Source organism: Pleurodeles waltl, chromosome 5 (genome assembly GCF_031143425.1).
Source record: "Pleurodeles waltl isolate 20211129_DDA chromosome 5, aPleWal1.hap1.20221129, whole genome shotgun sequence".
NCBI classification, from domain to species: domain Eukaryota; kingdom Metazoa; phylum Chordata; class Amphibia; order Caudata; family Salamandridae; genus Pleurodeles; species Pleurodeles waltl.
Genome location: NC_090444.1, coordinates 1,834,398,320 through 1,834,412,494, shown reverse-complemented (window position 1 = coordinate 1,834,412,494; position 14,175 = coordinate 1,834,398,320). Strand labels below are relative to the sequence as shown.

At 48.3% G+C, this 14,175-nt stretch overlaps 1 protein-coding gene across 1 annotated transcript in view; it reads right to left on the bottom strand.

Moving 5' to 3' along the window:
* Positions 1-14,175, bottom strand: part of DNAH8 (dynein axonemal heavy chain 8) — a 9,979,189-nt gene that overhangs the window by 7,458,044 nt on the left and 2,506,970 nt on the right. The window contains exon 16 of the mRNA XM_069236651.1: positions 7,264-7,344. Coding sequence (XP_069092752.1) covers positions 7,264-7,344 — 81 coding nt within the window. The remainder of the gene's footprint in view (positions 1-7,263; positions 7,345-14,175) is intronic.

Genomic DNA, 14,175 nt, shown 5'->3' with positions numbered 1-14,175 from the left:
CAGCCTGTATAACTTGATCCTGAGAGAGCATATTCTTAATAATTGTGTGTCTGATTTGTTGCACCGGTACTTGGTGGACTCTGATCTGACCTCTCCCCAAGAATTGGGAAAGAAGGCAGACAAATGGGTCAGAACAAGGGTGAACAGAAAAGTTCATACAGGGGGTGACAAAGAGAACAATAAGAAGAAAGATGGTGAAAAATCTCAAGATAAGCATGGGGATCAGGGTAAAACCAAAGATCCCACTTCAAATCTTAAACACTCTTCAGGGGGTGGGGATAAAACAAATTATTCCTCTTCTTCTCAACCTACACAATTTAAAAAGCCTTGGTGCTTTGTGTGTAAAAATAGAGGCCATAGGCCAGGGGATAAGTCCTGTCCAGGTAAACCCCCTGAGCCTACCACCACTAATACATCAAGCTCTAGTGCCCCTAGCAGTAGTGGTACTAGTGGTGGGACTGCTGGCAACAGTCAAGTTAAGGGTGTAGTTGGGTTCACTTATGGGTCCATAATAGAAACTGGGGTAGTCAGTCCCAAGACAGTTTCTGTCACACCTAGTGGCATTGGCCTTGCCACACTGGCTGCTTGTCCCCTTACAATGGATAAGTACAGGCAGACAGTTTCAATAAATGGTGTTGAGGCCTTGGCCTACAGGGACACAGGTGCCAGTATCACTTTGGTGACTGAAAACCTAGTGGCTCCTGAACAACACATCATTGGACAACAGTATAAAATTATTGATGTCCATAACTCCACTAAGTTTCTTCCCTTAGCTATAATTCAGTTTAGTTGGGGTGGAGTTACCGGCCCTAAGCAGGTGGTAGTATCACCTAGCTTACCTGTAGACTGTCTCTTAGGTAATGACCTAGAGGCCTCAGGTTGGGCTGATGTAGAGTTTTATGCCCATGCAGCCATGCTGGGCATCCCAGAGGAATTGTTCCCTCTCATTTCTACTGAAATGAAAAAGCAAAGGAGAGAAGGCCTGAAAAATCAGGATCCCTCTCCATCAACAGGTAAAAAGGGTATCAAAGTATCCCCTAACCACCCTGCCATTCAGGATACCATTCCTGTGGTGGGAGAAACCTCTCCTGGGGTGGCACCTGTTCCAAGGGAATCATCAGCTGGCAAAGCTGGACTCCCTGAGGTAGAAGTACCTCTCTGTGGGATAACTAACATTGGTGACAAAAAGAGCACCATTTTAGTTAACATGGAGCATCCCTCCAACCCTCCCAGAGAAACTTTAGTGCAGAAACCCTGCACTGCCTCACAACACTTAGGACAGCATCCCTGCCCTAGTGTGGAGCTCATAGGACAGCATCCCTGCCCTGCTCCAACTCAAGAGAAACAGCATCCCTGTTCTCTCTTCCAGCCCTATGGACAAAGTTTTTGCCCAGCCATGGCTTTTCTGAGACAGCACCCCTGTCTGGCATTCCCATCACTACAAATAGGTTCAGTGGACAATTCCCACTGCTCTAAACTAAAACTTACTGATAGAAACTCTGAAAATACATCTTCACATTGTTGCTTAACTAAAAAACTTCAAACAGGGTGGTTTACATCCCCACAGGGAAGTAACCATATAGTGGATGATAAAGGGAGTAACCAGTCTATTGCAGAGCTACTCTCTACTTATCACCACTTAGACAATAAAGTCTCAACTGGCCAAGGTTAGCCTTATTGTCCTTCGTTTGGGGGGGGGGTTGTGTGAGAAAGTAGCCTCTTTCTAGCCTTGTTACCCCCACTTTTGGCCTGTTTGTGAGTGTATGTCAGGATGTTTTCGCTGTCTCACTGGGATCCTGCTAGCCAGGGCCCAGTGTTCATAGTGAAAACCCTATGTTTTCAGTATGTTTGTTATGTGTCACTGGGACCCTGCTAGTCAGGACCCCAGTGCTCATAGGTTTGTGGCCTATATGTATGTGTTCCCTGTGTGGTGCCTAACTGTCTCACTGAGGCTCTGCTAACCAGAACCTCAGTGGTTATGCTCTCTCATTTATTTCCAAATTGTCACTAACAGGCTAGTGACCAATTTTACCAATTTACATTGGCTTACTGGAACACCCTTATAATTCCCTAGTATATGGTACTGAGGTACCCAGGGTATTGGGGTTCCATGAGATCCCTATGGGCTGCAGCATTTCTTTTGCCACCCATAGGGAGCTCTGACAATTCTTACACAGGCCTGCCACTGCAGCCTGTGTGAAATAACGTCCATGTTATTTCACAGCCATTTTACACTGCACTTAAGTATCTTATAAGTCACCTATATGTCTAACCTTTACCTGGTAAAGGTTAGGTGCAAAGTTACTTAGTGTGAGGGCACCCTGGCACTAGCCAAGGTGCCCCCACATTGTTCAGGGCCAATTCCCCGGACTTTGTGAGTGCGGGGACACCATTACACGCGTGCACTACATATAGGTCACTACCTATATGTAGCTTCACAATGGTAACTCCGAATATAGCCATGTAACATGTCTATGATCATGGAATTGCCCCCTCTATGCCATCCTGGCATAGTTGGCACAATCCCATGATCCCAGTGGTCTGTAGCACAGACCCTGGTACTGCCAAACTGCCTTTCCTGGGGTTTCACTGCAGCTGCTGCCAACCCCTCAGACAGGTTTCTGCCCCCCTGGGGTCAAGCCAGGCTTGGCCCAGGATGGCAGAACAAAGGACTTCCTCTGAGAGAGGGTGTTACACCCTCTCCCTTTGGAAAATGGTGTGAAGGCAGGGGAGGAGTAGCCTCCCCCAGCCTCTGGAAATGCTTTCATGGGCACAGATGTGCCCAATTCTGCATAAGCCAGTCTACACCGGTTCAGGGGACCCCTTAGCCCTGCTCTGGCGCGAAACTGGACAAAGGAAAGGGGAGTGACCACTCCCCTGACCTGTACCTCCCCTGGGAGGTGTCCAGAGCTCCTCCAGTGTGCTCCAGACCTCTGCCATCTTGGAAACAGAGGTGCTGCTGGCACACTGGACTGCTCTGAGTGGCCAGTGCCACCAGGTGACGTCAGAGACTCCTTCTGATAGGCTCCTTCAGGTGTTAGTAGCCTATCCTCTCTCCTAGGTAGCCAAACCCTCTTTTCTGGCTATTTAGGGTCTCTGTCTCTGGGGAAACTTTAGATAACGAATGCAAGAGCTCATCAGAGTTCCTCTGCATCTCTCTCTTCACCTTCTGCCAAGGAATCGACTGCTGACCGCGCTGGAAGCCTGCAAAACTGCAACATAGTAGCAAAGACGACTACTGCAACTCTGTAACGCTGATCCTGCCGCCTTCTCGACTGTTTTCCTGGTGGTGCATGCTGTGGGGGTAGTCTGCCTCCTCTCTGCACTAGAAGCTCCGAAGAAATCTCCAGTGGGTCGACGGAATCTTCCCCCTGCAACCGCAGGCACCAAAAAGCTGCATTACCGGTCCCTTGGGTCTCCTCTCAGCACAACGAGCGAGGTCCCTTGAATCTAGCAACTCTGTCCAAGTGACTCCCACAGTCCAGTGACTCTTCAGTCCAAGTTTGGTGGAGGTAAGTCCTTGCCTTCCCACGCCAGACTGCATTGTTGGTAATTGCGACTTTTGCAGCTACTCCGGCCCCTGTGCACTTCCGGTGGAAATCCTTTGTGCACAGCCAAGCCTGGGTCCACGGTACTCTAACCTGCATTGCACGACTTTCTAAGTTGGTCTCCGGCGACGTGGGACTCCTTTGTGTAACTTCGGGTGAGCACTGTTTCACGCATCCTTGTAGTGCCTGTTTCTGGCACTTCTCCGGGTGCTACCTGCTGCTGAGAGGGCTCCTTGTCTTGCGTCCCCTCTCTCTCCTGACGCAATTTGCGACATCCTGGTCCCTCCTGGGCCACAGCAGCCTCCAAAAATGCTAACCGCACTATTTGCAGCTAGCAAGGCTTGTTGCCATTCTTTCGGCGGGAAAACACTTCTGCACAACTCTCCACGGCGAGAGGGATCCGTCCACCAAAGGGGAAGTCTCTAGCCCTTTTTGTTCCTGCAGAAACCTCAGCTTCTTCTGTCCAGTAGAAGCTTCTTTGCACCCACAGCTGGCATTTCCTGGGCATCTGCCCATCTCCGACTTGCTTGTGACTTTTGGACTTGGTCCCCTTGTTCCACAGGTACCCCAGATTGGAAATCCACTGGTGTTGCATTGTTGGTTTGTGTCTTTCCTGCATTATTCCTCTATCACGACTTCTTTGTCTTTTGGGGAACTTCAGTGCACTTTGCACTCACTTTTCAGGGTCTTGGGGTGGGCTATTTTTCTAACCCTCACTATTTTCTAATAGTCCCAGCGACCCTCTACAAGGTCACATAGGTTTGGGGTCCATTCGTGGTTCGCATTCCACTTTTGGAGTATATGGTTTGTGTTGCCCCTATCCCTATGTGTCCCCATTGCATCCTATTGTAACTATACATTGTTTGCACTGTTTTCTAAGACTATACTGCATATATTTGGTATTGTGTACATATAACTTGTGTATATTTCCTATCCTCTCACTGAGGGTACACTCTGAGATACTTTGGCATATTGTCATAAAAATAAAGTACCTGTATTTTTAGTTTAACTGTGTATTGTGTTTTCTTATGATATTGTGTATATGACACTAGGTGGTACTGTAGGAGCTTCACTCGTCTCCTAGTTCAGCCTAAGCTGCTCTGCTAAGCTACCATTATCTATCAGCCTATGCTGCTAGACACCCTATACACTAATAAGGGATAACTGGGCCTGGTGCAAGGTGCAAGTACCCCTTGGTACTCACTACAAGCCAGTCCAGCCTCCTACAGTCATAAGCGCCGTCGACGATGATGAGGTGTAGACATTCGTCGACGATGACGTCGTCGATGCTGTTCTCGTCGACGGTGGGGTACTCGTAGTCGACGTCGCCATCGGAGCTGCCGTCGACGGTGGAAATGTAGAAGTTGTCGTTGGCGTCGGAAAAAAAACTCACCGACGGTCTCGTCGACGATGAATCTGTCGCCAACGGTGCCTTTTTTGTAGAAGCATAGGATGGTCTCTTGAAAGGCACAGATGGAGGGAAAGAGGAGGATTTTTTATGCCTCTCTGAACTAATGGCATGACCTCTCTCTCCTTTCCTGGAAGATTTTTGAGGTGAAGAAGATGAGCTGCGGCCCTTGTAAGAACCTGACGCAGTCTTTTGTGGGCTTTTCTTGAGTGTTGGGAGGGAGATCTTTTGTCTGATCTCGCCCTCTTTGATGACTTTTTAGATGTTGAAGAGTCATCACTCTCAGAGTCAGAAACTGGATTTTCTCTGTATTTCAGTTTTTGCAGCCATATCAATAATCTTCCTTCCCTATCCTTAAGAGTCTTAGAGGAAAAGGTACGACAAACCTTACAGTCCTTGGCTGAGTGGTCTGGATAGAGGCAGAATATTCAATCCTGGTGAGGGTCTTCAGAATGTAGTCTTTTCTTGCCACAAGTTTTGCAATTTTTGAATAAGCCCTTCTTCTCCTTATCAGACATGATGAAGATGTTTTTCCAATCCGGTCAGGTAAGTTTTTCTGAGAGAAAAATATGTTGAAAAGGTCTGAAGAAAGAGCAGAGCTCTGAGGAGACTCCCTAGCAAGACATGCAGTAGAAAATCTGAGGTGCTTGAGCTTCTCTCAGGAGGATTCTAGAGGGTGGTCGCCTGATTGGTGGATACTCAAGTTTGGTCCTTTTCCTAAAATGACTCTGATAGACTGTTAAAGTGAAGAGGCCTAGGGCCTTTCTGTTTATATATTTTAACACTACTTGTGTAATTTATACCGGGGGCTCCCATCTCGACGACGGGGAATGAATCAAGCATGTGAATCTATGAAAGTTCCAATACTAGAGTAAGCTCATTTCAGTGTAGTAGATTCTATGTAGCGGTATATGGACTCCGTTGTATTTTAGGTGGTGACATACAACCCTTTGTGCTGGGTCCTCGTTCTGATATGTTCATTGCATTTGCGTATGAATAACGCTCAAACATGTTCTGTTTATAACGCGCTTCCCTGAAGAACGTTTAAACCTCTTCCTCCTCAGCAAGAAAAAGGACCTCTGAACTGAGTACAGCACAGTGTCTTCCAGAGGGGCACCATCCTCATCTAAAGGTAAACATCTTCATTTATTTAGTTTTTACTCAGCAGACTAAGGCCTTATAAAACAATGGGACTCGGACAGAATCTATTTCACAAGCATTTGCAATCGAAAGAGTCTTGCGTTTACTCGAGTTAAAGCTATTATCGTTGTAAACTCCTAACCTGACTTTTCTTGCCACATAAACTGAAAAGTAAAACAGTTTCACATAAGCGAGTCGACGGCCACCATGAGTGCAAAGCAAACAGTAGTTCGCGTGCAGTGAAACGTACCAGCAAAAGTGCAATTATCCATGTGACTGTAAAAGTGCAATTACCCATGTAACCAGCAAAAGTGCAATTATCCATGTAACAGGGTCAATGTCATGCAAAGCGCTAGACTTCTGCCCAGCGAGATCACGCTGCCTACGAAATAAAGAGGAAAAATAGTGCAGAAACCATACGGAAAACATGGAGCCTCCTATGATTTCAGTAGTTGGCTGGTGCGCTCGAGGCGGGCTATAACACGAAAGAGGCATGCCGTATACATGCCTTCCACTAATGAAATCAAGAGATTTAAAAGGCAAGCGGACAAACCAACCAAACGGATGGGCTTGACTTGGACGTGGTTAAAATCCCACAGATAGATTACACCAGGGACGGAGCGATTGCGATCGACCCTAGAAAAGATATTGACTTTGCCCAAGTGTGTACCATATGGGTTCTGCCATGTAATTTGTTAAACAAATTATCTCAAAGTTGGCAGAAGAATGTTTCTGTTCCCTTGATCATCAAAATGATGTCTAAATCTAGTGGCTTCGTGGTCCGATATTGCTAATATAGCACTGGTATAGGAGAGGGATCTTACTCGACCTAAGGCGAACAAAAAGCACATTAAAATGTGTTGTAATTGGATTTACACAGTCCGTAGCTTGCGCATAGCCCTTCCACGGTGTTAAAATGTACAAATAATTTTAAATTAGAGTGATGCATTAGCGTCTTTACATGAGCATGGCTTCTCATTTACAAATTAGTCAATCTGAAAAGAAAAACAAGTGGCCTAAAAATGTAAAGTACTGTACATCTTTGCACCCATCCTGCTTACAAGGTTTCTGCAAAACACAGAGTTCAATAGTTCTAACACATTCTAGCTTTACTAACATTCCCAGATTGAAATACTTGAGCGTTTCAACTGTTTGTTTTTCACTAACCTTTTTAACTTTAGTAGACATCAAACTGAAAAAAACTGAAGGTACGCCACTGCGCAACATATCATAAGTAAGCAGAAGTTCCTGTGAAAAAAAATACACTCAGCATATATTCAAAATGATGTATCTTGAAACTGCCGTTACAATAGTTCTTGCTACCCTGTCCTCTTCTCATGTGCTTAGATACACACAACGGGATAAACATTTACAAAAGAACCGGTTCACAAAATCACTCTACATTAACGAAAGAATTAATTACGACTGTAAAATTGTATCACTTCGCCCCAACACCATGGACATCAATTCACCAGAATGCCAGTGACATACTGTGCTTTTTGACGTTCTATGACATCACAGGGAATTATGCCACTTGACAGTAATGGTACCTGAGAAGTGACACTACATGACCTTTAACTTTGATGTTGTGATATCACAAGAAATTACACTGCACTGAAATACAGGCCATTACAGGAGGTGAGATCATGGATCATATTCTATGTTAAAAGCACTTTGAAATTTAATTGGAGCACCTGCAAGCAACCCAAAATAAACCCGATTATAATAATCTAAATCCTAGTTAATCGTTAACAAATAGCACCAGGATCGGTTTTCTTAGAAATCATTAAGATAAAAATGCATATGCAACTAATGATTAATAAGCAAAAATGTTGATGAATACTGTTCTACTGAGTAACATATGAATGTAAAGTCAACAGTGGACGACAATAGTAGAAGAATCAGAGACTATTTGCCACTGTTTTTGGTGATCTTATAAAGCGATGGCAGTGATGAACGAGTTACTTACCTTCGGTAACGACTTTTCTGGTGGATACATTAGCTACCTGTGGATTCCTCACCTAATGAATACTCCCATGGCGCCAGCATTCAACGGAAATCTTCTTCCTAGTCTCTGCACGTCGACGAGGACGTCACTCTAGCCCACGCGACGCCGTCTGACGTCATACAGGCAATAAGAGGTCCTCGACGACGTGCCGACGTCAGTACCAACATTTTTTACGTGCATGAGAACAACCACCCAATGCAATGAAAGAGCAAGGCAACATCCCATAACCTTGTAAAATACACAATATTGCAATGAATAGCTGTAAATTTAATATAACGAACAAATATATGCAAATCATGTATGTACACAAAGATATATACATATATATACAGATAATATACACACGTATCCATATATACAACGTCTATTGCAACCTTGAAGACCAAGAGGAGCGCACTCAAGGATTACTTGGTAAGACCAGAAAGGCAACGGGGAGGCGGGTGGGACCGTGAGGAATCCACAGGTAGCTAATGTATCCACCAGAAAAGTCGTTACCGAAGGTAAGTAACTCGTTCTTCTGATGGATACAACTACCTGTGGATTCCTCACCTAATGAATAGAGTCCCAAAGCAGTACCACGCCCGGTGGCGGGTGCCTAAATGGTCAAACCAAGAAATCCTGCAGCACTGACCGTGCAAAATGGCCGTCCCTTCTGACCTCAGAGTCCAAACAGTAATGTTTCGCAAAAGTGTGAAGGGACGACCAAGTTGCGGCCTTGCAGATGTCAACCACAGGAACACCCCTGGCCAAGGCCGAAGTGGCCGACTTAGCTCTGGTGGAATGAGCTCTAATGCCCTCAGGAGGGTCCTTCTTTGCCAAAGAGTAACAGATTTTAATGCAAAGAACCACCCACCTGGAGAGTGTTCTCTTGTGGACTGCCTTTCCTCTCCTCTTGCCCACGTACCCGATGAACAGCTGATCCTCCAGCCTGAAATCCTTTGTTCTATCAATAAAGAAGCTCAACGCCCTCTTTGGGTCCAGACGGTGCAGTCTTTCTTCCTCTTTAGAAGGATGAGGCGGAGGATAGAACGTGGACAAAGTAATTGTCTGAGCCAAATGGAAGGGTGAAACAACCTTCGGGAGGAAAGCAGCCTTGGTCCTCAACACCACCTTATCCCCATAAAAAGTTGTATAAGGGGGCTTTACCGATAAGGCCTGCAACTCACTCACTCTCCTTGCAGATGTTATCGCTACCAGGAAAACTGTTTTTATAACCAAATACCTTAAGGGGCAAGAATGCATAGGCTCAAAAGGGGACCCCATAAGGAAAGTCAGGACCAAGGACAAATCCCATTGCGGCATAACGAATGGTTTTGGAGGATATTTATTTAGAAGACCTTTCAAGAATCTGATAACAATAGGGGATTTAAATAACGATGGTTGGTCTGGAAGACAAATGAAGGCTGACAAGGCCGACAAATAACCCTTAATGGTAGCCACTGCACAACCTTTCTGCGCTAGAGAGAGAGCAAAAGACAAAACGTCCGATAGATGAGCATGTAAGGGATCAATCTGCCTCTCTCCACACCACGCAACAAATTTAGACCACCTATTAGCGTAGATAGATTTAGTGGAGTGTCGCCTGGCCGCTAATATAACATCCACTACATCAGGCGGGAGAGAGAAGGAACTCAGGTTGCCCCGTTCAATCTCCAGGCATGTAGGTGCAGACTCTGGAGGTTGGGGTGTAAAACCTGCCCCTGCAACTGCGAGAGGAGGTCTGCCCTGAAAGGGAGACGGAGCGGAGGGCACATTGAGAGTTGGAGAAGGTCGGAGTACCACACCCTCCTTGGCCAATCTGGAGCTATTAAGATGACTAGCGCCCGGTCTTGGCGAATCTTCCTCAATACTCGAGGAATCAAGGGTATGGGAGGAAACGCGTAAAGCAACTGGCCGCACCAGGTTATTTGAAACGCGTCCCCTAACGCTCCCTGCATCGGATACTGGAGGCTGCAGAATAACGGACAATGCGCGTTCTCCCGAGTGGCAAACAGATCTATCCGAGGAAACCCCCACATCTGGAAGATTAAACGGACTTGATCTGGATGGAGACGCCACTCGTGGTCGGCCGAGAATTGGCGACTGAGACTGTCCGCACGTACATTCAAGACCCCGGCCAGATGATTTGCTACCAAGCAAATCTGATGGTCCTTTGCCCAAGACCATAGTCGAAGAGCTTCTCTACAGAGAAGGTACGACCCTACTCCTCCCTGTTTGTTTATGTACCACATCGTGGTGGTATTGTCCGTCAGGACCTGTACCGACTGACCACGAAGGGAAGGGAGGAAAGCCTTGAGAGCCAGACGTACAGCCCGTAACTCTAACAGATTGATATGAAACATCTGCTCCTCTGGAGACCAAAGGCCTTTGATCTCCAGATCCCCCAGATGAGCTCCCTACCCTAGAGTGGAAGCATCCGTTATGACCGTGGCCACTGGTGGCGACTGCGCGAACGGCTTTCCTTGTGAAAGATTGTTGCTCGCAATCCACCACTTCAAGTCCACAGCAGCATCTTTGGAGATCTTGACAGCACCTTCTAGATCTCCTTTGTGTTGAGACCACTGCCTACGGAGGCACCACTGAAGAGCCCTCATGTGCCAGCGAGCATGCGTGACCAACAGAATGCAGGAGGCAAACAGACCGAGCAGACGAAGGACCTTGAGGACTGGAACTACCGCTCCATTTCGAAACATTGGAACCAATTCCTGAATATCTTGAATCCGCTGAGGCGGAGGAAAGGCTCGACTCAATGTTGTATCCAGTACTGCCCCTATGAACAGGAGGCGCTGAGAGGGCTCCAGGTGAGATTTGGGCTCGTTCACCGAAAAACCCAGGTCGAACAACAACTGAGTCGTTGACTGCAGATGATGCGACACAAGCTCCGGCGACTTGGCTTTGATCAACCAGTCGTCCAAGTAAGGGAATACTGCTATCCCCTTCCTTCTGAGCTCTGCCGCAACCACCGACATCACCTTCGTGAAGACTCGAGGTGCTGAAGTAAGACCAAACGGAAGGACCGCAAACTGATAGTGCTGCGATCCCACCATAAACCGGAGATACTTCCTGTGTGACTTGAGTATCGGGATATGAAAGTAAGCATCCTGCAAGTCGAAAGACACCATCCAATCTTCCTTGTTCAACGCCCAAAGCACCTGAGCTAGGGTCAGCATCTTGAACTTTTCCTGTTTGAGGAACCAATTCAAGATCCTCAGGTCCAGGATTGGTCTCAACCGACCATCCTTCTTGGGAATCAGGAAATACCTTGAGTAACAACCTCGACCCCTTTCCTGCTCTGGGACCAACTCTACCGCGCCCTTTGAAAGGAGGACTTGTACCTCCTGTTCTAGCAACAGGAGGTGTTCTTCTGAACAATAAGATGGGCGGGGCGGGATGAGGGGCGGGAACTCCCGAAAGGGAAGGGCGTAGCCTTTTCCCACAATACTGAGAACCCAAGTGTCCGTTGTAATAGTCTTCCACTTGCGGAGAAAATGCTGTAATCTTCCCCCTACAGGAGAGGAGTGAGTGGGAAATGGTGGAAGCCTAAGGCTGCTTTCCCTGCTGCACCCCTCCAGAGGACGAGGAAGAGGCAGAGTGCTGCTGAGAGGCTCCTCTGGTGCGGGCCCTCCCTCTCCCTCTAAAAGATCTATAGGGATGGGAAGAGGCAGGTTGCTGGAATCTCCCCCGAAAGGAAGAGGAGGAAGAGCCACGCCCAAATCCCCGAAACCTCCTGAAAATCCTGGAAGAGGCAGAGGAAGAAGGAGCTTGGAGTCCTAGCGATTTGGCTGTGGCCCTGCTCTCCTTAAAACGTTCCAAGGCCGAATCTGCCTTGGCGCCAAACAGCTTGTCCCCATCAAAAGGGAGATCCAATAGGGTTGACTGCACATCTGCAGAAAACCCCGAATTACGGAGCCAGGCCTGTCTCCTTGCCACCACAGTCGTGCCCATTGCTCTGGCCACCGAGTCGGTCGTTTCCAGCCCAGCCTGAATAATCTGGGTCGCAGCAGCCTGGGCATCTGAAACAACATCCAAAAGACCCTGGGGAAGCTCCGTAAATGATGAGGAAATGTCCTCCATAAGAGCATGAACATATCTCCCCAGGATACAAGTTGCGTTGGTGGCCTTCAACGCCAGACTGCAGGATGAAAAGATTTTCTTGGACTGCGCATCCAGTTTCTTCGAGTCTCTGTCCCCAGGCACCGTCGGGAAAGAACCAGGCGCTGATTTGGATGAACAGGAGGCCTGCACCACCAAGCTCTCCGGTGTAGGGTGCCTAGAAAGAAAGCCAGGGTCAGTTGGTGCAGCTCGATACCTCCTGGCTACGGCTCTATGAACCGCTGGGGAAGATACTGGTCTCTTCCACACCTCTAGCACCGGATCCAGCAAAGCGTCATTAAAGGGCAATAGAGGATCTGCCGCAGCTGAGGCCGGATGAAGCACCTCTGTCAGAAGGTTCTGTTTTGTCTCTGCCACCGGCAAAGGCAGGTCCAGAAAACTAGCTGCCTTCCGTACCACTGCGTGAAAGGAAGCAGCCTCCTCCGTGTATTCCCCTGGAGACGAAAGATCCCACTCAGGGGAAGTGTCCAGCCCACTGGCTGTATCTAGACCATGCAGTCCATCAACCGAGTCCTCTAGTTCTCCTTCTTCCAGGACTCGTTGGTACTCCTGCTCCTCTAATAAACGGAGAGCACGTCTCCTCGAATGAAGCCTCTGCTCGATACGCGGAGTCGACAATGCCTCCGCCGAAGCCGAAGATCGGCGCTGATCTTCAGAAGCCACCGACGCCGCGTCCGGCGCCACAGGTAACTTCGGCGCCAATGAAAGAGCACTCGGAGCGGATAGACCCACCGGAGTCACAGGACGAAATCCCGACGTCGACGGGATGGAAATCTCCGGGGCCAATCCCTCCGAAGCCACCGGAGCGGCCACCGGCGCCGACACCGGCGCCGAGCCCACGTTCCCAAAAGGGAGAAAGGGCATAAAGGGTGCCGGCCGTAGAGGCGCAGGATCACCCAATGAAAAGGCCAAAGGGCCAGCCGGAGCACCCCCTGGAGCCATCTGTTGGAAGATGGTATACATCGCATTTAGAAATGCGGTACTATCGGCTCCAGGGGTGGGAAAAGCCGGATACTGGGGTGCCTGTATTGAAGGCGACCCCGACGCCGGCCACGACGTCTGCGACGCCGGGGACAACACCAGAGGCTGCACCACTTCAATCACCGACGCCTGTCCAGGTGAAGTCGGTGACGCCGGAGAGGGCAACGGCGTCGATGGATGCGGCGTGACCGTGGGACTGACCTCCCAAGTCCTCCGGCGCCGATCCGAAGACCTGGAATGAGTCTCCTTGCTCGAATGGCGCCGTGATTCTCTACGGCGCCGGGAGTCTCGATGACGCCGATGCCTTGGCGAAGAAGACTTCTTATGATGTTTTTCTTTCTTTGACTTCGCCATAAACAACTTCGCCTCACGTTCCTTGAGGGCCTTTGGATTCATGTGCTGACATGAATCGCAAGTCGAGACGTCGTGGTCGGAGCTTAAACACCAAAGACAGTCGGAGTGAGGATCCGTAACTGACATCTTTCCCCCACACTCACGACAAGGCTTAAAACCCGACTTTCTCTGCGACATTATTACTGCAGCGAAGGACTACGCAGCAAAAAATACACTGTAACCACGAAAGTAACAGTTGCTCCCTCGAAGATAACCGTTTCGAATGCACGGAAAAAAGGGAACTGACGTCGGCACGTCGTCGAGGACCTCTTATTGCCTGTATGACGTCAGACGGCGTCGCGTGGGCTAGAGTGACGTCCTCGTCGACGTGCAGAGACTAGGAAGAAGATTTCCGTCGAATGCTGGCGCCATGGGAGTATTCATTAGGTGAGGAATCCACAGGTAGTTGTATCCATCAGAAAAGTAAAAGTTACTTACTTTTATTCCTAGTTCTGCATCGTAGGTATCCTCACTGAAGTCACAAACACAAAGGCCCTCATTATGAACATGGCTATCATAACCGCTGTGTTCATGCTGGCGGTCATACTACTGACTGCCAGCGCCCCCAGATCTCCGCCGGCCCA